Here is a 23,381-nt window from a genome sequence, read left to right on the forward strand (position 1 = left end):
CTCGGAAGTCATCAATAAGAACCTTGTTCCCTCTCCCAAGCCTCCTACTGGGAGGGTTTCTTCTATCTATAAAAGTGGATTGTGCTTACATCAGATTGCAGCATTCCCTCGGCGGGCTGCTGCTTGGCCAGTAAAGGCAAGACAGCTATGTATGTGGGTCGGATTGAGAGAAAGCCTGAGTGAGCACGGGCTCCTGTTTCCCATCAGCCATCTATTTGCTTATGGCAGCTGGATGCAAAGGGAGGTCTCTGAGTTGCCACTGCAAACTGCCGAGACCCAGAGCTCACTGCCTTCCATTCTCCCATCAGGGACAGCCGGCTGGTCCCTACTTCATTTAAGGTCACTGGGGATCTATTCAGAAACACTGAAGTAATGAAGAGTGGGCTTAGTGGAATGAGAAACCATCAGGCAGGAACTAGAATGGATGAAGGGGAATTATTTGGTTTCTTTAATAAAGCCAGTAAAGGAACCCAGTACATAATAATGCTCTCCTCCCTCTACCCCTTAGCGCTCTTTCCTCTTCTCCAGTGACTCTCCTCTGCTTTACTTCAGACGCTGGAACTTTCTTAGGTTCACAGAACACAGCAGACTACGTATCCTTTCCCCAGAGAACCTCTGGGCCAACTCCCTCATTCAAGACGAGTCTGTTCCCATCTCACCTTCTCAATGCGGCTCCCAGGTACCCACACACTCCTGATCCTCTTGCCCTGCTACCTTTCCTTCTTTTCTTTCTTTTTTTTTTTTTTTATACATTTTATTGATTTTTTTACAGAGAGGAAGGGAGAGGGATAGAGAGCCAGAAACATCGATGAGAGAGAAACATCTATCAGCTACCTCTTGCACACCCCCTACTGGGGATGTGCCCGCAACCAAGGTACATGCCCTTGACCGGAATCGAACCTGGGACCTTTCAGTCCGCAGGCCGACGCTCTATCCACTGAGCCAAACCGGTTCTGGCCCTTTCCTTCTTTTCTATGGCGCTTATCACCTTCTCACATACCACTTAGTTTACTTTTCATTATGCTGTTGTTGAGTGTCTGTCCACCTACCACCACCACCCCCTTCCCAACTCAAGCTATGGAAGGTCAGGGATCTTTGGCATTTCGTTCACTGGTGTATCCCAAATACTTAGAACATGTATGGCACATTGTTGAATTGGTGGTGAGGGAAGCGGGGCATGTACCATCATCATTATTATTATTACTATTTCCATTGCTATTATTATTATCACTAGAGGCCCGGTGCACAAAAATTTGTGCATTTGGGCCGGGGAGGGGGGGGTCCCTCAGCCCAGCCTGTGCCCTCTCACAGTCTGGGACCCCTCGGGGGATGACCATCTGCTGAGGCCTGCTCCCCAGGGGATTGGGCCTAAGATGGCAATCAGACATTCCTCTGGCAGCCCGGCAGCCCTCAGGGGATGTCCACTTGCCAGCGGGGAGCAGACCTAAGCTGCAGTCAGACATCCTTAGTGCTGCTGAGGAGGCAGGAGAGGCTCCCACCACCACCGCTGTACTGGCAGCTGGCAGCCTGACTTGTGGCTGAGCAGAGCTCCTCCATGTGGGAGCTCACTGACCACCGGAGGGTAGCTCCTGCATTGCGCGTCTGTCCCCTGGTGGTCAGTGTGTGTCATAGTGACCAGTCTTTCTGCTGTTAGGGTCAGTTTGCTTATTACCCTTTTACTATATAGGATAGAGGCCTGGTGCACAGGTGGGGGCCGGCTGGTTTGCCCTGAATGGTGTCCCGGATCAGGGTGGGGTCCTGCTTGGGTGCCTGGCCAGCCTGGGTGAGGGGATGATGGCTGTTTTCAGGCTGCCTGCACCCCCTTCAGGGTGGGGGTCCCCACTGGGGTGCCTGGCCAGCCTGGATGAGGGGCTGAGGGCTGTTTTCAGGCAGGCCACACCTGCAACTGAAGCTCCCAGTCTCTCCTTTTTTTCTTTTTTTATTCTGGGATTTATTTACCTTCTGTAATTGAAACTTTGTTGCAGCTCCAGCTCTGAGCCCGGCTGGCTGAAAGCAAGTATCTGGGGTTTGTTTAGCTTCTATAATTGCAACATTGTTGCATCCGGAGCTCAGAGCCGGGCCATGCAGGCGGGTAACCTTGGCTTCCTCCATCACCGGGGCAACCATGCCTCATGTTCGCTTCAGCTGCATGGCTGCTGGCCGCCATCTTGGTTGGCAGTTAATTTGCATATCACCCTGATTAGCCAATGGGAAGCATAGCAGAGGTATGGTTAATTACCATGTTTGTCTATTATTAGATAGGATCATTATTATTATTATTATATCAAGCTTAGAGATGAGGAAACTTAGGTTCAGACACTTTATTTGACCCAATAGTATATAGATGGCAAAATGTCACATCTGGGGCATAAACTGTACCCATCCAAAGTTAGTGTGTGGTGCCTACTGACTTCAAAGAATGATTTAGTAAGATGAATCAGTTATGGCTAGATCCCAAAACAATGGATCAAATCCACTTGTTCAGCACCTGAGTTTATTATTTTTAACAGATAAATCTTTTGAGATGAAAGTGTTTATTTTATTTTAACTGATGTATGTCAGTGTTTTCTAGGGTGGGGAGTTGTTAATCCCCTGTACAAGGGTGTACTGTCACTCAACATAATAATAGTAATGTTGTTTATATTGGGCCTACAGTTGACTCATTCACCACATGACAGCAGGTGATGGGCACTGGAACCTGAGCCCATTCGTAGCCATTTTGGTTGAAGCTGAACATGGACTGATCATGATCTGAATCCTTTACTGTTTGAGGAGCATCGTCAGTTAAAGTGTGGAAGCTCAAGTTTTAATAGTAAACAGAGCTCAGTGGGCAGCTTGGTCTTAAAAAGAGAGAGAGCTGGGAGAATAGAGCGTGGGATTAAGAGAACAGTAAGGGATCAGGAACCTGCAGAGGAGAGTGCACCAGCCAATCAGCAAGGAGAATGAGCTGTGAATACAAATGGATTTCCTGCATTGTCTGTAGTTTACCAGGGAATTTGTAAATTATGTCCACAGAAACATGTGTTTGCTTATATTTATGTTCCTGAATATTCGGGGTCACATTGATTCTTTCCCTGGGTGTCATATAACCCCTAGGATGTAATCCAGTAGGAGTCCGCAGGAGCCCTGGATCATTTCTGTGGAGCTGACACAGCCTAGTGTCCCTGTGTATGTCCATGCAGAGGAATTTACAGTGTGGCTGAATGGACTGACCATCGTCAGCACAGAAAGCCCTAATGTATGGTTGCTGGTTTTTTCTTCTTGAAAAGGCTTTGGCTCTTTCCTCTTCAGATACTCTAAGGGACAAATGTATGGGTTTCTGAAAAATCACACAATCCTATTTCAAACAAAACAACAAGCATATTCTTAATGTGTGGCATGGCAGCTAAGGTGGCGTGGGCCCCGAGGAGAAACCTTCTGCGGTTACGGCGATGAGAATGGAATCGAGCTCTCTGCACCTGTGATGGAAGGGACACCTGTTCCAAACCTTGTAGCTCTGGAGGGTGTATTGTTGCCACATGATGAGTTCTGATGAAAAATCACAGTCAAGAATTACAATGGAGATGGACGGTAGCATAACAATTTGGGAGAGTAAATCATTTATGTGATTTTTCCTCTGAATTTTTTGTTGTTTTCGTTTGAAGAAGAAAATAGTTTAATCCTATTTTGCTTAGACAAATAGCAGAATGAATAAGGCGAGCCCTCCATAAAATTGTAAGTTAAGTGCTTTTTATTTCCACCCTCCCAGCCTTTCCTGGGGCCCCTTCTCACTGGCCCCTCCATGATTGCCGGGGGTTTCCCAGCAATCTTTCAAGATCTTTGGCTCCGATGAAACTACCAGCCTGAGAGCTGGTTCTCTCTACGGCGTTAACTAGAGAAAAATGTTCACCACAAGAAAACCAAACCCACTTAACTAGATTAAATAAAGATTAACTGTAAGCAAAGAAGAAGAAGACTCAAAGGCATTCAAAGACAGGACACAAAGCAGGGCGAGAGCTGACTGGAAATGGGGAGCCAGAATGTGAACACCTGACCACTCTTGGCCATTTCTCTCTCTGCTTCTCGCCAGTCTCAGTCAGTCAATCATCTCTCACATTCTCTTGCTCTTCCACTGTCTCTCCCCTTTCTTTCTTCCCTTTTTTCCCCCTCCCCTCTCAGATGGCTTGCTCTACTTTTATATGACTTAACATGGTCTGATTCTATACGATCTTTCAGTTAACCACCTGCCCTCACCTAAAGGCTCACACCTCAGTTCAATTTCTAAAGACAGAGTCTGAGTAGTCATTGGTCAGTCAGTGAACTTGCTCCTCCTTGGGTGATGATGGGACCTGCTCTCTTGTGCAATGATGGGACCTGGCCTGAATTTGGGAATTGGTGAAGAAATTAGGAAAGGTTTTTGTCAACCTGAAAGACCAAAGGCTGCCTGGCTGTGAACAGGACAAGGGAAGTAGAGCATGTATATCAGGTATTTTTTTACATTACCTACTGAGAATGTTATCGGACAAACTACCCCAGATGGCAGTGGTTTAAAGCTGAAAATATTTATTGAGCTCAGGAGCCTGTGGGTTGACTAGATGGTTCTTCCAGACTTGGCTGGGCTCAATCACCCTCAATGACCTGCCAGGGAATCAGCTGGCTGTCAGCTGACCCAGAACAGTCAGCTCAGACAACAGAAGCCACTGGGAGCAGAGGCACGTGCATTTCATCCTCCAGCAGGCTAGCTGAATAGAAGAGTGGAAACAGAAACACTCCAGGGTTTCTCACGGTTCTGCATTGGTCACATTTTTATTTTTATTGATTTCAGAGGGGAAGGGAGAGGGAGAGAGAGATAGAAACCTCAATGATGAGAGAGAATCATTGATTGGCTGCCTCCTGCACGCCCCCCACTGGGGACCGAGCCCACAGCCTGGGCATGCGGCCTTGACCGAAATCTAATCTGGGACCCTTCAGTCCACAGGCTGGCGCTTTATCCACTGAGCCAAACAGGCTAGGGCTGCATTGGTCACATTTGCCAATCTCCCATTGGCCAAAGAAACTCACATGGCCACACTCAGAATCAAGGCGCAAGGTCACAGATCCTACCTATTTAGTGAGAATAACTATCAAATCACATGACAAAGGAGCTTGGTTACAGGGAAGGAAGAGGCATTGGAGCTATTACTGCAATCGGTCTGCTACATCATGGCGACAAACTCATACCGTGTACAACAGGCGAGTACAGGTGTACATTCTTCCCTGTCAAACTTCTGATACTAATTCCTGATAGCAAATAATAAACTACTAAGGTTGGAATTTTGAAGCCCTCTCAAGTGACAGCAAAAAAATGACCATTTTGTCTCTAGGTAAAGCTAGATATATTGAATAGCAATCATACGAGACCAAGATAACAGAGGGAAGTGAATTTTCTCCCCAGAACTCACACACAACATACTAGGCTTGTGACATCCTGCTTTCCAATTCACCAGATCAAAAAATGAGGGTTATTCAAATTAATTGTGTTTTCTAAATAGCTCAAAGCTGAACATGTGTGCATCTAGCAGATAGATCAGAAGCCCTGACATAATTCTCTTTTTGCCCTGTGATGACTGAGTTAACCCACTCATTGTTTTGAAACTCTTTTAATATTTTTAGTTAAATTGACTCATTCTTCAAATCTAAACAAATTTATTTTTTAAAATTGATATGATGGTCATAAGTTGAAAAATCAGTATGGCTTAATGCAAATAGAAGATAACCATAGAAAAAGCAGAATGAAAACACCACGTTGTTATGAAATTCTGTCCAGGTGCTTGAGCCTTCAGCCTGCCCAGTCTTGACCACAAAGGGAATTCAGCAAATGTGAAGGAATGTTAAAGAAATGTGACCCTGCCCAGCTGGTATTGCTCAGTGGTTGAGCATTGACCTATGAACCAGGAGGTCACAGTTCGATTCCAAGTCAGGGCATGTGCCTGGGTTGCGGGCTCAATCCCCAGTGTAGGGCCTGCAGGAGGCAGCCAGTCATTGATTCTCTCTCACCATTGGTGTTTCTATCTCTTTCCCCCTCTCCCTTTCTCTCTGAAATCAATAAAAAATATTTAAAAAAAAAAAAAAAAGAAGAAGAAAGAAATGTTATCTCCGAAGTGACACAGTCTCTCTGATGGAGTCAGGAAGATAGAACGAGGCTTGAAAAGGTCACCACTTTTTCACTATCCCGTTCAATGTTATTTAATGTCCTGTTCCTGTGTCCTAAAATCATCTCGGACCTCCCGAGTCGTGTGTGCACCACACTGTAGGGAATATCAACAGTCCAAGTCCTCATATTCACAGATGAAGGAACAGAGGCCTCCTCTTACTCCTTTCTGACGCTTGCCTTCGTGCCGCGGCACTACTGATTTGCATCTTAACCAGCAGTTGGATTTGGAGCCGGGAAAAGAAATGAACCACAAAAAAGAAGTAAAAGGCTGAACTGGGGTGGTGCTTCGGACTCTACAAAATTGGCGCTTACCTTTTCAATTACCTCCGTCCTTCCTGCCCCTCATTACCAGAGGATGCTGGTGCTGGCCTATTACAATAAATAGAAAGAAAACTTCTGCCTGGATCTACCACTAAGACTCTCAGATCAAGACCCTTCCAGAAAGATGTAGCCATACAAAGGGAGACATCTCTAGTTGTCTCACCAAGAAAACCACTGTATCAGGAAAAAGGCCAAAAAAGCAGAGTTACCTAAATTTAATTCACCCTGGGACTCAGTTATAGAAGCTGTGCTAATGGCACCCTAAATCCTCCATGTTAAACTGTATGGATTTTCAAAAGGAGGTAGAAAAATCCTCTTTGTCCCCTTCTCTTCCCAAGATGGATTTTTAGTTGACAATCCTTTATTTAAAAAAAAATAAGATAAATGTAGTCATACACTAAACTAAGCTCTTTATTCCATAGCCTGTGAATTGGAATAAGCTTTTGAGACATTTCTTCAGACAAGAGAGGGAGGGACAATCTTTGAGAAATATCCTTCTTTATTAAATTTTTTAAATGATGCTGAATATATCAAACATTGGTGTGTTTTTAATTTCACATGCTTTGGGGGAACAATGTGGTGTGTGCATTAAATAAATAAGTGTTTCTTCTCCCCTCATATTATAGAATGATATCAAAAGGGCAAATGTCTTCATCTTTGGGACATGGGTGCCTATACCTGATACCTATTATATGAATTGAATTTCTTTCTCCACACTCTGAAGTACAGTGTTCCATCCATCTGTCACCTCATCTGAACTGTCCAGGACATTATTTGTGTTGATGGAAACAAGAAAAATTCAGATGTCTATTAACCTGTCTATATATATAAAAATCTAAGCAACTGTTACAACCAGTCAACCAAACGACCAGTCAACCTGTCACTATGATGTGCACTGACCACCAGGGGGCAGACATTCAACACAGGAGCTGACCCCAGTGGTCAGTGCGCCTCTGCAGACAACCTCCCATGGTTCCTCCCCCTGGACTGGGCAAGACAGCCCCGATCAGTCCCCAACCCATGCACAAATTTGTGCACTGGGCCTCTAGTTTGTTTATAATTGAGAGATTCCTCTCAACCCCATGTGGGCTCCTTCTTCAGAAGCACAGAGGAAAGAGACTTCATAGTGGGACAGGCCTGAGTGGACCTCTTATCTCTCTTCTTGCTGTCTTTGAGATACTGACAGAGATGCTAAAGCTTTTTGAGCCTCAGTTTCTCATCTGTAAAATGGGTATAATGATTGTAAAGATTAAAATAAGGTGACATAAGTAAAGCTCATAGCACAGGGCCTTACATTTAAGCATGCATTAGGTGGTCACTGTTATCATGTATTATTACATTGGAAAGGCCACATGAGATAGAGCACAGTATATACAAGCTTTGTGGTTAGAGAAAGGATAGGATTCATTTCTGTATCATCATAATTATATCTCCAGTGCCAATCTCACTAGCACATAGCAAGAACTCAGTATTTTTTTAATGAACGAGGGGATGGTTCTCACATTATCCCTTATTAGCTGTGTGGTCTTGGGTAAACTATTTTACCCCTTAGTGTGTGTTTTCTCAGCTGTGAAGGAAAGATAATATATTTCTTACAGTGTTACTGGGAAGCTTAAATGCAATGGCCAATGTAAAGTGCCCAGCACTGAAGCTGGCACATGCTATGCTTTTCCCGGATATATTCCCTAATATCTACTGTCTTTCACATTTGATGATCCCAAATAAATAAGCAGGATGAGAATTTCTTGGAGAAGTACCCACTTTAAAAGCTGTCTTTTAAATGAACAGTGGGAGTGTCCAAGGGCCCAGGATGCATGACAGAGAGGTCCCACAATCTGCTCAAGGTCTGAGGAAAGCAGGATGTCTGATTTGACCCCACTTTCTGGTTCCTGGGCAACTATGAAGTGGTCTAGATTGGGTACTGGCCAGGCTATGTGGGCATGAGGAGGATCCTGAAAACCGGCACAGAAATGATCTTTTACCCCAGACCTCATATTCACATTTTTTAAGGAACTGAGGGAAAGGTTCACTCCCTTGTGTCAACTTCAGTTGTTGTGCTTTTGGTAGTTTTGTCTTGAAAAGGATTCCAAGACCAAACTCAGCTCAGCAGGAAAGTGTGTCATGATTGATTAACAGGACTGCACAAGGACAGGATGGGTGTTATGGCTGGTGCGCCTGGAGATTCACACAGCAGCGTTCAGACGGGAGATCTGCTATTGCCTTTGCCAAACACAAGGCATGTTTCTTTAGTCGTAAAACTTGGCAATTGCAAAAACAAACAAATAAATATCTGCTCTTACAGGAACCATCTCATGCTGACAGGTCATGGTGACACTTGAGATCTTAAAAAGGAAAAAAAGACACTGACCCAGTGAAATTGATCAGGTTACACTTGCAGAAATGCCTGACAAAGCAGGTCAAATGTACCATATGTGTTCATTTGGCAAATATTTATTGAGCACCTACTATGTGCCAGGAAGTATTCTAGCTGCTGTTTTGATTATATTCTAGGGAGGGATGCTGTTGACCTTTGTTTTAGTTATGATCAAAAGTTTTTATGAAAAAATAGGAGGTCCAATTGTTGGAAGGTTGCTCTCCAGAGCATGCAAAGCAAAGGGAGAGCTTTCTTACTATCGTTCACACACTAGGATCAAATTTTGACTGCACAAGCTATCATTATTTTGGAGCCCAAACATCCATTTCATTTCTACCTATTAATGCCTAGTCAGCAGAAATGGCACCTCCAACTTCCTGCCATGCTGTGTGGCAATGTGACCCACACAGATAAACCATGGAGAGTCTGAGTCTCCAAACGTTTGATCCTTCTGATTTGGCCACAACTGCGCAGATGTGGCCTTCCCACTCTGCCCCTGCACCTGCACGCCTCCACTCCTGTGACCTAATTTATCTGCTTCTAGAAACAGGTTTTCTTCCCTTGGGGAGCAGCTGGTTGTGTCCAGGTGCTTGGCCGAAGTTTCCCAACTGCATTTACCCTACTTACTTGATAATAGGTGGCATCTGTGTTATTAGTTGCTGAGTCAGAGGCCAGTGTAGACCCCTGAGGCTCCGTTATACTTCGGGGAAGAAGGAGAGCAACAGTGGCTCCAGCTCCCAAAGCCCTGACACTGTGATTCAACCTTGGTATTGGGTCAGATGCCCCATTCCCAGTGCCCCTTCCAGTCTTTTCTTGCTCCTCCACATGCAACCGGTCAGGAGTGGGGTGCCCAAAATATGTCTTTTACTGCTGGCCTGTGGACAGCAGGCAGAGGTGAGAGTGATTGTATTAGCCAGGACTCAGAAACCCAAGTAGTATTGACTTAAGGAAGAAAGGAATCTTATGGTTCGTATAACGGAAGGGGGTTAGCTTTAGGCCTGGCTGGATCAGGAGTCAGTTTCTCTTTTCTGTGATACAGTCACTCGCAGGCAGGTCCTCTCCACTTGGGAGCTTTACATCACATTGTAAAAAGAGAGCTCCTGCCTCATACTAACTGGTTCCAGCAAAACTCCCAAGGCTGATGCCCATCAGCTCTGACTGCTCAGGAGAGGGTCACATGTCTGTCTCTGAACCAATCACTGCACCAGGGGATCAAGTACACTGATTAATCTCCTAGATATGGAATTGCATTCATTTCACCCAAACTGCATGGACTGAGGCAGTGGGGCAGGGGTGATTGCATAGAGGGAAACCAGGATGCTCTTACCAGAGGAGAAATGTATGTTGGGCAGGTGGAAGCAGCAAACATCCACTAGAGGCACTCTGCCTCACTACCAAGGAAGGGGGGTGGGGAGGGGTGGGGTGACAGCATGCCGCTTGGTATGAAGGTGATAGTGCTTATTCATTTACTTCTTGCAAGAGGATTGGGAGAATAACCACTCAGGTGTCATGCTGCAAGGCGGGGATAGAGGAGCCACAGTGGCAGCCACCAGCCCACATGCCCCTAAACTTCCACCCATGTGTCATCTTGGATGCATGTGCATGGAGCATTTCCCTGGGAACATGAACCCCAGATACTGGTTGGTGCCTCAGGACAATCCAGACAACGTACCCCCTGTCATGAAATCTGCTTCTTGTCAGGGCTTTAACTCACCCAGCTGAGCTCATCAGTGGTAGGCATCTTACGCAGGTAAATACCCAGAACAAAGACATCATTAGGAGCCATTATAGAATAGCGCTTTGCACTAACTGCTGCATATAATGTTCGCTGCCTCTTTGCTGATATTACCAAATGAGGGCTGTTTCTTAATGATTCGTTTTTATTATCATTATCGTTGTCACAAGGATCATCTAGTTCATTTATACTGCACTTGTTGCTGCAGAATCTAGATGATGGTCCTCGGGACTGGTTCTGCCTACCCGACTGCTCGTGTGACCCAGGCTGGAGGGGTGCAGCCATTCTGAGGGCTTCTTCAGAGCCCGCAGAGCTCACATCACACCATAATGCCCTGCTCTGTTCCCTGTCTGTGCCCCCTACTAACCATGAGGCACTTAAACAACAGGGATTGTCTCTTTGATCCCCAATGTCTTTCGTACCCACCACATTATAACCACTCACTAAGTGCTTGTAGAATAAATGTTATGCATAGTGGTTGCAAAACAAAGGGGAATAAGGCATCGTCTCCAACCTTGAGGAACTTCAAGTCTATTCATTACAAAAGTAACAACACTAAGGATGGCACCAGCTACTGTTAACCCAGTGTTACGTGTGAGATACTGAGCTAAGTGCTTTGCATACATGATCTCATTTAATGATCTTGACAATCACCCGCCATGTTCCATATTATTACTACCCCCATTTTACAGATAAGGAAGCTGAAGTTCGTGGAGTAGGCTAATATCATATCATTGGAAAATGGTGGACTCGGGGTTTTAACCCAGGTCTGCCTGATTATAATGCATATTTCTAGCCACTAAAGTAATACACCTCTCTAAAGGCAGGATGAATAAAATGTATAGGAGAAGCTGAAATAAATTAATTCCCAAAGTATTGGCAGGGAGTTTCTTCATCAAAGCAAATCTTGTGTAAATGTATTAGGCTGGTCCAGTTTTTATAGGGAGCCTTTGAGGAATCCCCAAGCAGAGATCTAGAGATATGTCGGTGAGCTTACCTGAATGCCCATGGGAATGAGCGTGGGCCATGAAACCAGCAAGCAAGCACCTCCTGCTCCCCATGTGAAGGAAGTATCTGCACACTTCTCTAAACATGGGGTCAAAAGAGCAAGATGGCTGCGCTCTGCCCCTCCCAAGTTTAAGTTCTCGCAGAATGTAAAGAGAAATCTCAGAATGTCATTGAGAAATGGAGATTGGGGACCACATCTGTTAAACTGTGCACTTTGTAACTTACCCCAAGCAGCCCTTTCTGCTGCTCTCTATCATTTCCCCACAGAGACCTGAGCAGGAGCCAGAGAAAAGGGCAGCACAGGAGGGAGCCCGTTGGGAGGTCAGCTGGGAGGAGGGGGTGGGTGAGTGGGGCAAGGGACCCTGAGGAGAGAAAAGCAAAGCAAGTGATTGGTCCGTGGCCAAGTGTGTAACAGAGACCCTGCAGACGGGTTGAGCGTGAGAAGCCTTCTTCCCAAGCAGAGGGAGCCAATAACCGCTCAGAGCTGGGTCCGTCCATCATGAGCAGGCATGTGGAGCTGTGGGAAATGTCTGTCATTGTCAGTAATCTCCTCTTGTCATTCAACAAACAGTGATCGTGTGTGGATAACGTGTGGATGTCCTGTGTGTGTGCACTGAGCAGGTAATGGGCAACCATGAAGAGCGATTTTCCCACTGGGAATCTCGTGTGAGACACGAATGAGTAAGTGACATGGTGGGGTAAGCAGAGTGTCCCTGGGATTATAAGGAAGGTGGAATTACTAAAGAAAGATTATATGTTAAAGAAAAAAGTAATTGTGACACTTGTTAGAGATGATAAGGAAGACTTTATTCAGGAGGGTGGGACCACTGCCATGGCGCTTTGTAATAGGGGAGAGAGATGGGACTCAACTCTGAACACAGCAAGGAAAACTGGGCATTCATAGCAGGAGCACGGTGGAGGTCAGTGGATGGAAAATTTTTAAGAGACATCAGGGAAAAGGAGGATGCTGGCGACCCTGACCTAACAGGATTCTTGCTGATGGTAGGCCAGGGTGATCGGACATATCTGAGGGATGGTGGAGAAGGGAAACCTGATTAGATATCAACTGTGATCAGATATTGAGGATTCAAGCTAAACAGACTTAGCAGGATTTTTGCTAAAATTGAACAATGCAGAGACAAACACAAAAGTCCAAAAGGCCTCCTTGGAAAAGAGCTCAGGAGAGCCTGAGTAGAGCAGGGTCAAGGAGAAAATCATTGTCAATACCTATCCCAGGCCCAGGGGCAGAAAGTGAGCTATAGTGGCTTTAGAGAGCTAAGTGAGCACTGGAAATTGAATAGCATTTACCCAAGCGAAGACTGGAATGGGAGCAATGTGCCTGAGGGGCCTTTTAGAAGCAAAAGAAGCAAAGCTCAGCCCAGCTGCTGTGGCTCAGTGGTTGAGCATTGACCTATGAACCAGAAGGTCATGGTTCGATTCCCAGTCAGGGCACATGCCTGGGTTGTAGGCTTGATCCCCAGCATGGGGCGAGCAGGAGGCAGCCGATTGATGATTCTCTCTCATCATTGATGTTTCTAGCTCTCTCTCCCTTCCTCTCCACAATCAATAAAAATATTTTTTTTAAAAAAAGAAGAAGAAGCAAATCAGGCCATAAAAGACAGCATGACATTTCTAGGAACTACCAGGAACTTGATCCAATTTGGGCTGAGAAGGAGGAGTGGGAAGTGGCCAGAGATGGCACTGGGCTGGCCACCCTCAGAGTCTGACCTTCATCCTGGAGCCATTGGGGGCCTCCATCACCAGGTTTTCCTTCCAAGGGACAGCTGTCTTGGGTGGTTAATGCCACAACTACCAATGATAAAAAAAGATGCTGGCTCTTTGAAAACATCCGATTTTAAGACCCAATCATCTTGCAGGCAGATCCAAAGGAAGCACTTGGGCCATCTCCCTCTGTTATAAACACAGGGTCTTGGTGTCCTGATATTATGGGATCCATCATAGCTGGAGAAGATGCATTTTGGCCTGGAGGGCATGTCAGAAATCACATAACTTTTCTAGCCTAATTTTAGCTCAGTGAATTTACCTTAGCGGCACCTGAGAATTACCTGGAAAGTTTTTAAAGAAATACGGACACCCGGGCCACCCTCAGAGAGGCACTGGCATTTTTTTGAAGCTTCCCTGTGATCCCTGTGCAGTCAGGAGAGGAGACTACAGAAAAGTGCGCAGCTTAGAAACAGTCATTCTTGATAAGAGATCGGACTCCCCTTGCCAGGTACTCTTGTTACGAAGATTCTGGGTCAACTTTGCTAACCTTCTTGGCAGATCTTCAAAAGCTGCCTGTGGCACCTGCTGAGACCTCTTCATGTCCCACCACCCTTTTACAGATAGCTGCAAAAGGACCCTGTTCTAAAGCCAAAGATGGGAGAGGGACAGCTGGAGCGGGAGGCTGACTCACCCATCTCTGGTCACCTGAGGCCATCATCTCACTCCCTGAACCCTGCTGTCTGGGCGGCACTAAGGAGTTCTGTCAAGGATTCCTTTTCCCCTGAAGTTACCGGGAAACTCCAAGCAGGCCTCATTAGCACATTACTCACGCTCCCCCAGTCCCACACATCACCCTCCTCCTCACCCCCACCTCCAGATCTATTTTTTTTCCTATTTGCCCTTTTTTTCTTTTCAGTGCAGTTGGGTTTTGTTCCCTGTGCCCTGAAAAGCACGTTTTTGGAATGGGAATGCTACTGGAAGAAAGCGAGGGGCCCAGGGCTCAGGGCTCCAGGGTCCTGGCCCATCACCGCTCCTGCCCTCCCCATGAAATGCCATTTGTCAGGACCACCGAGAGACAAGCCCTCTAAATACTTCCCCAGCACTGCTCGGTTTGGTTCCTTCCTCATTGAGACAGCAAATCATTAACTCAGAGCCCCGGGTTGTTTCTTGCAGCAATTAACAGCTGCCCTGGTGTTAATTCCCAATCAATAGCCCCTCCATGCTGCTCCTACAGCTGTCGGCTTCTGGCCTCCACAGCAATTCAGAAAGTAACTTGTTGGGGTCCTGAGACTGCTCCTCCCACTGCTCCCCAGGAAAGCCCTCACCACCGGCCTTCCTAAGGACAACAAGGCCCCTCCATGAAAGTCAGGGGTCAAGGGACAGCATGAGCAAGCTGGGGCTCCACCCACCTCTTTCAAGGTGAATGACAACTTGGGAAACAGGAGGAACCAGGTCCCCCCCTGGAGTAGCAGCAGCCCCTTGGGATAGTCATGAAGCTTTCATTTTTCCATGTTGGCTTTTTTTTTTCTGTTTGTCTTGAGATGGCTGTATTTTTCCTCCATCTACCAAAAAAAAACAAAAAAACAAACAAAAAAAACCCCACCAAAACCAAAAAAAAAAACCTCTCATACAATCAGTCTTTTTTTTTTTTTTAATTCAAATAGCCATCATTTCTCATTTTTTGCCTGTGTTGCTTCCTGCAGCTCCCTGTGGACAGAATGAGACCCGAGAGGACGGCAAAATAATTCAGCTGCCTCCCTGCAAGACTGGAGCCTGGATCGTGCCAGCCATTATGGCCTGCTACCTTTTAGTGGCGAACATCCTGCTGGTCAACCTCCTCATCGCTGTCTTTAAGTACGTGGGCCCTTCATCAGAGCCCTTGGGAGAAAGTGGGGGCACTAGAAGGGTGTGATGCTTCAGAAAGCAGTGGAGTTTCTCACCTAATTCTCTCTGGTCTCTATTTCAGCAATACGTTTTTTGAGGTAAAATCAATATCCAACCAAGTGTGGAAGTTTCAGAGGTATCAGCTCATCATGACTTTCCATGAAAGGCCAGTTCTGCCCCCACCTCTGATCATCTTCAGCCACATGACCATGATATTCCAGCACCTGTGCTGCCGGTGGAGGAAGCATGAGGGTGACCCAGATGAAAGGGACTACGGCCTGAGTAAGCTTTGAGTGACAGCCCCCAGCAGCCACACATTCCGTAGCCCTACTGCTTCCCCTTGGCAGTCCTGCAGGATTGTGGTCTCTGACAGCTTGGAAGGGAACAGAGGGACAGGCTTGCTAGAGAAACAGTGCCAGGAAGAAGACTGTAGAGGCTGAAATCAAGCATTCTTAGCCTCACATCTTTCTTTCTTTTTTTTTTAATCCTCACCCGAGAACATGCTTATTGATTTTCGAGAGAGGGTCAGGGGAAAGAGAGAGAGAGAGAGAGAGAGAGAGAGAGAGAGAGAGAGAGAGAGAGAGAGAGAAACATTGATCGTTTGCCTCCCGTACATGCTTTGACTGGGGGGGGGGGGCGGGGGGGGGTTCAAACCCGAAACCTAGGTATGTACCCTGACTGGGAATCGAACCCATGACCTTTCAGTGCATGGGATGATGCTCCAAACAACTGAGCCACACTGGCCAGGCAGCCTCACATCTTTCTTAGTGAGATAAAACCAGCCTCCAGGAGGGCTGTTTCAGTGCCTTCCTAGGTTCTAAGATTCTTACTTTCCAGAGGTCCCACCACGAAATATATCAGCCATGTTTATAGGCTCCCAAGGCTGCATTATATGTCATCTGAGCCCCTTACATGAGTTGAGTTGCAGGTGACTCCGTTTGATTTTCCATTATCATTTCTGCACCTACCGTTTTGTAGGCCTTGAACATTTTCCAAGCCTTAGAGACTGTGCTAATGTGACTTCATGAGGACACCAGCCCTGCTTTCCAGTATTCAAAGGGCAAAACAGAAGCCCCTCCACCATCCACCTTCTAGTCCAGTGTTTCCAAAAGGAGGTTCTATTAGCACTGAGGCAGAACAATACTTCAGTGATAGGATTGTCCCACACATTGTAGGGGATTTTGCACATCCCGCTTCCACGCATTAAAAAGCAATAGCTCCTGCAGAATGCTAAGTGTCCCTTGGGTACCACCCACAGTTAAGAACCATTGGGCATCCAGCCCCATCCAAGCAAGCTACAATGGTTTCTCGAGTACACCACCTACACCAAACCTACTGAACGAGCCTCTAGAATGAAGGCCCAGAAATTCCCCCCAGGTGGTCACTGGTGGGTCTAAAGTTTGAAACCAAAACCATTTAACCACCTGCTTCTCTAAGACTAAAACTTTTAACAACTTCCCTGACACAGCAATGCCGACTTCTTTCTAGACATTAAAATTGGAGAGTTGGAAGGGACAAAGAATTCCAAAGTTCACTATTTCCATCTAAAATATAAATTTAGACAAATAGAAAGCTGGTGAGGGGGTGAGGATTCAGATTCACAGTGGATCACTTTCTATGCCTGTATCAGTTATGAATTAGTTTACCTGTTATTAACAGAAAACCAGACTAACAATAGCACAAATAAATAAGGTTTTTCCCTAGATGGTTTGGCTCAGTGGATAGAGCATTGATCTGTGGACTGAAGGGTCCCAAGTTTGATTCAGGTCATTGACCTCCGTTATAGGCTCCAGGGCTGCGTGTGGGAGGCAACCAATCAATGTGTCTCTCTCACATCGATGTTTCTCTATCTAACTATCTGTCTATCTCTGTCTCTCCCTCTTCCTGCCACTTTCTCTAAAAAAAAAAAAAAAAAAAAAAAAAAAAAGGAAAAATAATCCTTGGGTGAGGTTTAAAAATCTTATTTAAAAATAATAAAATAAAGCCCTAGCCAGTTTTGCTCAGAGGGTAGAGCGCCGGCCTGTGGACTGAAAGGTCCCGGGTTCAATTCCGGTCAAGGGCACATACCTGTGTTGCCGGTTCAATCCCCAGTGGGGGGCATGCAGGAGGCAGCCAATTGATGATTCTCTCTCATCATTGATGTTTCTATCTCTCTCTCCCTCTCCCTTCCTCTCTGAACTCAATAAATATATACTTTTTTTAAAAAAAAAGAAGGTTGAGTAAGAAAGATTAATGATAATAATAATAATAAATAAGGCTTTATTTTGCTCCCAAAGCAACTAGGTGGATAACCCAGAGCACAACAGTGGCTCACTGAAGTCACAGACCCAGAGTCCTATTTTTAGGCTCAGCTATTCGTGAATGTACTGTCTTGTCTCGCGGTAGCAAAATAGCTGCTGCACTTTCCATCATCATTTATGTTCAAGGCAAAAAGAAAAGGGGAAAGTAAAAAAATGTAGAAAGACGCAGCCACATCACTACAGTTTATCAAGAAAGCAAATCTCTTCCCCTCCCTGCAGTTTCTTGGGCTAAACTGGGTCTCACCATAGCTGCTACCTTCAAGGGAGTCTGGAAATGTGTGTATTTGGCTTTCCAGCCTCAGTAGCAGGAAGTGGGAAAGGGGAAATGAGGTTGCAAAGAGGCTTTTAGTAAAGCCAGTGAACAGTGTCTGTCTGCCACATTCCTCAGCCCAGAAATTGAGCTTATTTATTTATTTATTTATTTATTTATTATTGATTTTAGAAAGGAAGGGAGGAGAACATAGAAACATCGATGATGAGAATCATTGATCGGCAGCCTCCTGCATGCCCCCTCCTGAGGATCGAGCAACCTGGGCATGTGCCCTGACCAGGAATTGAACTGTGACCTCCTGGTTCATAGGTCAATGCTCAACCACTTAGCCACACCAGCCAGGCTGGAAATGGAACTTTTGAGAAACCTCCATCATTGTGTACCTTCCCTTTCCTTGATTTAGCTACATGTTTGGCCTTACAACTTGAATGATTGTAACCAGTCCCTGCAGTAAATCAGCTACATTCAGATGGACTTCAAAGAACAATGGCGACTCTAATGCACAGGAAGGGGACAGTGACACACTTTGCCTGATAGGGTTTGGATTTAGTCTGAGATTTAGCAGAGAATCTAGGCCCGTTCGCCTAACCTTGGTTCACATTTGGAATGTCATTAGGCCCACAGATCAGGCACCATCGCTTTTACTTCTCTGCCTCACATCTCATTTCTCTTCCACAGAACTGTTCATAACTGATGATGAGCTCAAGAAAGTGCACGATTTTGAAGAGCAGTGCATAGAGGAATATTTCAGAGAAAAGGATGATCACTTCAACTCGTCCAATGATGAGAGGATACGGGTGACTTCGGAAAGGTGTGTTCCCTGGTCACATGTTTCCTGGGAGGTCTTATGCCATGGCATGCTTTATCCATTGCTTTTATTTGTGCAGCCACACACACAAAAATATCAGAGACCCCTGTGTTTATTTTTATTGTCCAAGAAATTGTGAAGCTTAGGAGAGCACGGAATGTTATCTGGAGGGTTCACAGATCAAAATCCCAGACATACAGGTCCTAGATTCTCCAGCAGGCAGTGGCGCCACCTTCCTGGACACCAGACATGGCTATGTTCAGAACAGGGCAGGAGTTACTAGCTCAGCGAGAAATTGGAGAGTTCCGACCCAGACACAAACCAGGAGACACCCAGCCCAACCCAAGGCTCTCCAGCAGGTCTGTGTATGATGTGCACCCTGAGCATCTTCTCCCAAGTATAGACAATCCTAGTGCCTGGCTTACCTATGTGCTCAGTACCTTCTGAATAAACAACAACACGAGACTTGTGAATTACATAGACTCATGGTAGAGGTTTTCAGGTTTGTCAGGAATTATTTTCGTTTTTCTTCTTATATAACAAGACAAAAGCAAAGGAATAAAAGCAGTTTTTTTCTACCCAGTGGTCATATGTTTTTAGATCTCATTGACAAAATGGTTTTGTGGACTAGCAGGGCTCTAAGAAAAATCTCAAAATAAACAGGAAAGAATCATTTTCATTTAATAAGTCTAGCTTTATGCAAAGGAACTCACATTGTCTTACTTTCCTCATTTTGCTGCAGACTAATAAAAACGTCATTCCGGGCTGGCACAGGCATAACCTGGAATTTGGGAACCGGTTCTAAAGAACACCCAGAGTGGTACAGAGCACTTGGTATAACTTTACATTTTAAACATTTATATTTTAAATATAAAGAGATCAGAAGCAAATTATAAATAGTGGGAAAAGGGATATATAATATATTGATGATTTTAATCAATATAATTCACACTTCCCAAGATTTGAGTCAGTCACCTCTAGTTTTCACCAAATGACATTTTGTCTGCTTACCCACTTTATACATTTTCTAGTGGTTCTGCAGAAATTATACAAATGGCATTTTTTCTGTCCCTCGCCCTTTATTTCTTCAAAGAATGCAGCCTACACAGGTAGGTGTATAATGCATATGCCATTGTATCCAGAGGTACTCAACCAACATTAATAAAGTGTAAAGCATGAATAGATCTTATACACATCTGTCATTGCAAAATAGAACATTCCATGATGATATGATGTGAAGCAATTTTCTGGCACACTCAGAAAGGAGCTGCAAATCCAAAGATCTTCCTCATTCTGAGGCCTTGTAAAAGCTATTTATTAATGGGCACATAACCATATGGTTCCCAGAAAATTGCGCCATGTAGACACACTGCCCATTGCTCAGACTTATTTCCAAAGCCTATGTCCAGGGGCCTTTGAAATGCTCTTTGAATTCAGGAAGCCATAGACTGGGAGGAAAGAAAGGCAGGGGAGGAAGTGTTGAGACACAAAGAAGCCTTTGCCTCTCTGGGGAACTAGCCTGAGAGGTGCAGGCAGCAGGGCATGTGACACATTGGGACTAAATCACCAATTCCTTTTGGAAAGGAACTAGCGCCTCTCCACTTGACCTTCTCACCCCACGCCTGCAAACACTTTCAGGAGACTCCTCCCCCAAGACCCTGTTCCTCTCTGGGCAGATGCAGAGTCCCACCCTCCAGGAGGGTGACTAGGGTGAGCAATTCCCAGAAGTCCAGGGCGGAGTGCAGGCTTATTTTTGTGTGTGTGCCTTAACATTAGCTGACCTTCTGGAGTAACGGGGGCCAGAAAGACCCGGACGACCTCACAACCAAGCCCAGGTGACAGAGAAGTGAACCCAAACCAAGGCTTTCTTCTGCTCCTGGTGCCACTGTCTGTGTTTGGGGTTTCGTTTTTGATGGTGGTGGCGGTGGTATTGGTGTGTTTTACATTTGTAAATGTGCCAAAATAACACCTTTAAACACTAGAATTGCACTGGACACATCAGAACTACCATGAGGTGCACAAGGGAACAGTGATAACTAAGGGAAGAGTGGCTCCATTTACCCCTCTCAAGCATCTTCTAGGACATGGTGACTTTTCTTCTTGGCAATAACAATGAAAGCAAACTGGGACATACGTTACTCCTAGTGTCATCTTTTCATCTAAAAGTATCTTCCCTAAGCCAATAGGCTTTGTGTCCTTTTTTCACTTCACCTAGATCCAAAAAAGTGATAGATACATAACTATTCATAGTATAGTCAAGTTATAACTTTTCAAGACAAAGAGAGGCAGGAATAACTTAGGATGTATGGAATTCATTTAAAAAAAAATAGTATAAGCCAAAAAAAAGATGAGCTTCTCCCTTCTTTGGGTCATGATTGTTAGTGATTAGGAGCTGACTCTGGTCAAACCACCAATAGTTTTAAGACAGGAGTTATATGTTATCTATAGTCTTTCTTTTTTTGATACTTAGTCACTTCTACTATCTGTCCCCTGTGGCTTCTCATCTTATCTTATAAAAGAGAAACATGCAAATTGACCATACCTCTGCTATACTCACAAGCCTCGCTCACAAGCCACACCCACAAGCCAATCAGAGTGACTATATGCAAATTAACCCAACAAAGATGGCGGCCCGCAGCCACGGAGCTGGAGCAAGCAGGAGGCTTGGTTTCCCCAGTGATGGAGGAAGCCAAGCTTCCTGCCTGCCCTGGCCGGCTGTAGCCTCCACTCAACGCAACAAAGTTTCAATTATAGAAGATAATTAAATCCCAGATACCTGCTTCCAGCCAGCCTCCACTGGGATCTTGGATGGCAGGGGGCCATGGCCAGCCTGTAAACAGCCATCAGCCCCTCACCCAGTCTGGCCAGGCCCCCCAGCGGGGTCCCCCACCCTGAAGGGGCTGTGGCCAGCCTGCAAACAGCCATCAGCCCCTCACCCAGGCTGGCCAGGCACTCTAGCGGGACCCCCACCCTGATCCGAGACCCATTCAGGGCAAACCAGCCGGCCCCCACCCATGCACCAGGCCTCTATCCTATATAATAAAAGGGCAATATGCAAATTGATCCTAACAGCAGAACAACTGGGAATGACTGGTCACTATGACACACACTGACCACCAGAGGACAGACACTCAATGCAGGAGCTGCCCCCTGGTGGTCAGTGCGCTCCCACAGGGGGAGCTCTGCTCAGCCACAAGCCAGGCTGCCAGCTGCCAGTACAGTGGTGGTGGTGGGAGACTCTCCCGCTTCCTTAGCAGTGCTAAGAATGTCCAACTGCAGCTTAGGCCTGTTTCCCGCTGGCAAGTGGACATCCTCTAAGGGCTCCTGGGCTGCCAGAGAGATGTCTGACTGCCAGCTTAGGCCCTATTCCTCAGGGAGCGGGCCTAAGCCAGCAGGTGGACATCCCCCGAGGGGTCCCAGACTGCGAGAGGGCACAGGCTGGGCTGAGGGACCACCCCCTCCCTGAGTGCACAAATTTTTGTACACCGGGCCTCTAGTTGTTCCATAAATTTATATCATTCTTATCTCCATTATATCTCCTGAGTGGTTTGACCAGCATGAGCTCCTAATCGCTAACAATCATGACCCAAAACTCTTGGTTTGTTCCTCAGAGCTATTTGTATCTGTCATGCATGCACATTTATACTTAACTTTCCAAGAATTTATTTTTAAAATTAAGGGACACACTTGCTCTGGTCAGTGTGGCTCAGTTGGTTGGGCATCATCCTGTGCACCAGGATGTTGTCTGTTCGATTCCTGGTCATGGTACATGCTTGGGTTGTGGGCTTGATCCCTGGTAGGGGGCATGCAGGAAGCAACTGATTGATGTTTCTCTCTCACATCAGGGTCTCTCTCTCTCTCTCTCTCTCTCTCTCTCTCTCTCTCTCTCTCCCTCCCTCCCTTTTCCTCCTCCTCTCCCTCCCTCCCTTACTCCCTCCCTTTCCCTTCTTCTCTAAAAATCAATAAATTCTTCTTTTAAAAAAAATTAAGGGGCACACTTTAGTTATGGAACAAACATAAATTTGACTCTAGGAACATTTATTCTTTTATAACTCCTACATTAAACCCCTATCAGTTGCATCATGACCTAAATTATTATACAGTTAGGTTGTTAAACACATCCAGAATTCTGGAAGAAAATGGATAGAACAGTCCTGTTTTTATTTTACTTTTTTCCCAAAGCCCCTGGGAGCCTCAGAGCCATTAGGAAAGTTTTATGAAGAATGGTTTCTTGACCCTGTTCCCTCCCCCAGTTCCTTCCGTTCCCTAAGGCCACACTTTTTCACTCTTGGGCTCCCACTGGACACCTCCTGTTTTCCCAGAGGAGCCTCTTCCTCCTTGCACCTCCTGTCTTCCTCCCATCTCCTTGGGCTTCTTCATCTCTGTGTCCCGTTTACTGCCAGGTCCCAACTCTTCTGTTGCCTCGTATTGGTGCCTTAGCTCTGTCCCTCACCTGCTAGTTTCTCTGCAGAGTAAGATCCTGGGGCTGAAGGGAATGAGGTGTCGGGAGCAGGGTCCCCACGGTTCAGAGAGAGATTTCACAGTGCTTAGACCAATGATCATATGCAACTATACTAAAAGAGCATCTTCATCTCTTTCAGTATCAGCCCTGTACACACCGGGCTCCAAGACAGGAAAGGAGAAGGAGGAAGAAAACTATCCTGACTTTTGTTACTCTGCCAACACTAAAAAGCTACTAGGGGGACCCAGTACCTAGAGCATCCGAAACGTAAAGTCTCATTCTACAGAAATGCACGCTCTGCCCTTCTCCTGACTTTAATGA

General features: G+C 45.8%; 1 protein-coding gene across 3 annotated transcripts in view; it reads left to right on the forward strand.

Moving 5' to 3' along the window:
• TRPM3 (transient receptor potential cation channel subfamily M member 3) overlaps positions 1-23,381 on the forward strand; it is a 237,081-nt gene that overhangs the window by 207,932 nt on the left and 5,768 nt on the right. For all 3 annotated transcript variants that reach the window (XM_036330860.1, XM_036330862.1, XM_036330861.1), the window contains 3 exons: positions 15,039-15,189; positions 15,302-15,501; positions 18,469-18,601. In XM_036330860.1, the coding sequence (XP_036186753.1) occupies positions 15,039-15,189; positions 15,302-15,501; positions 18,469-18,601 (484 nt within the window). The remainder of the gene's footprint in view (positions 1-15,038; positions 15,190-15,301; positions 15,502-18,468; positions 18,602-23,381) is intronic.

The sequence above is a fragment of the Myotis myotis genome, unplaced genomic scaffold (assembly GCF_014108235.1).
Source record: "Myotis myotis isolate mMyoMyo1 unplaced genomic scaffold, mMyoMyo1.p scaffold_m19_p_12, whole genome shotgun sequence".
Taxonomy (NCBI): Eukaryota; Metazoa; Chordata; class Mammalia; order Chiroptera; family Vespertilionidae; genus Myotis; species Myotis myotis.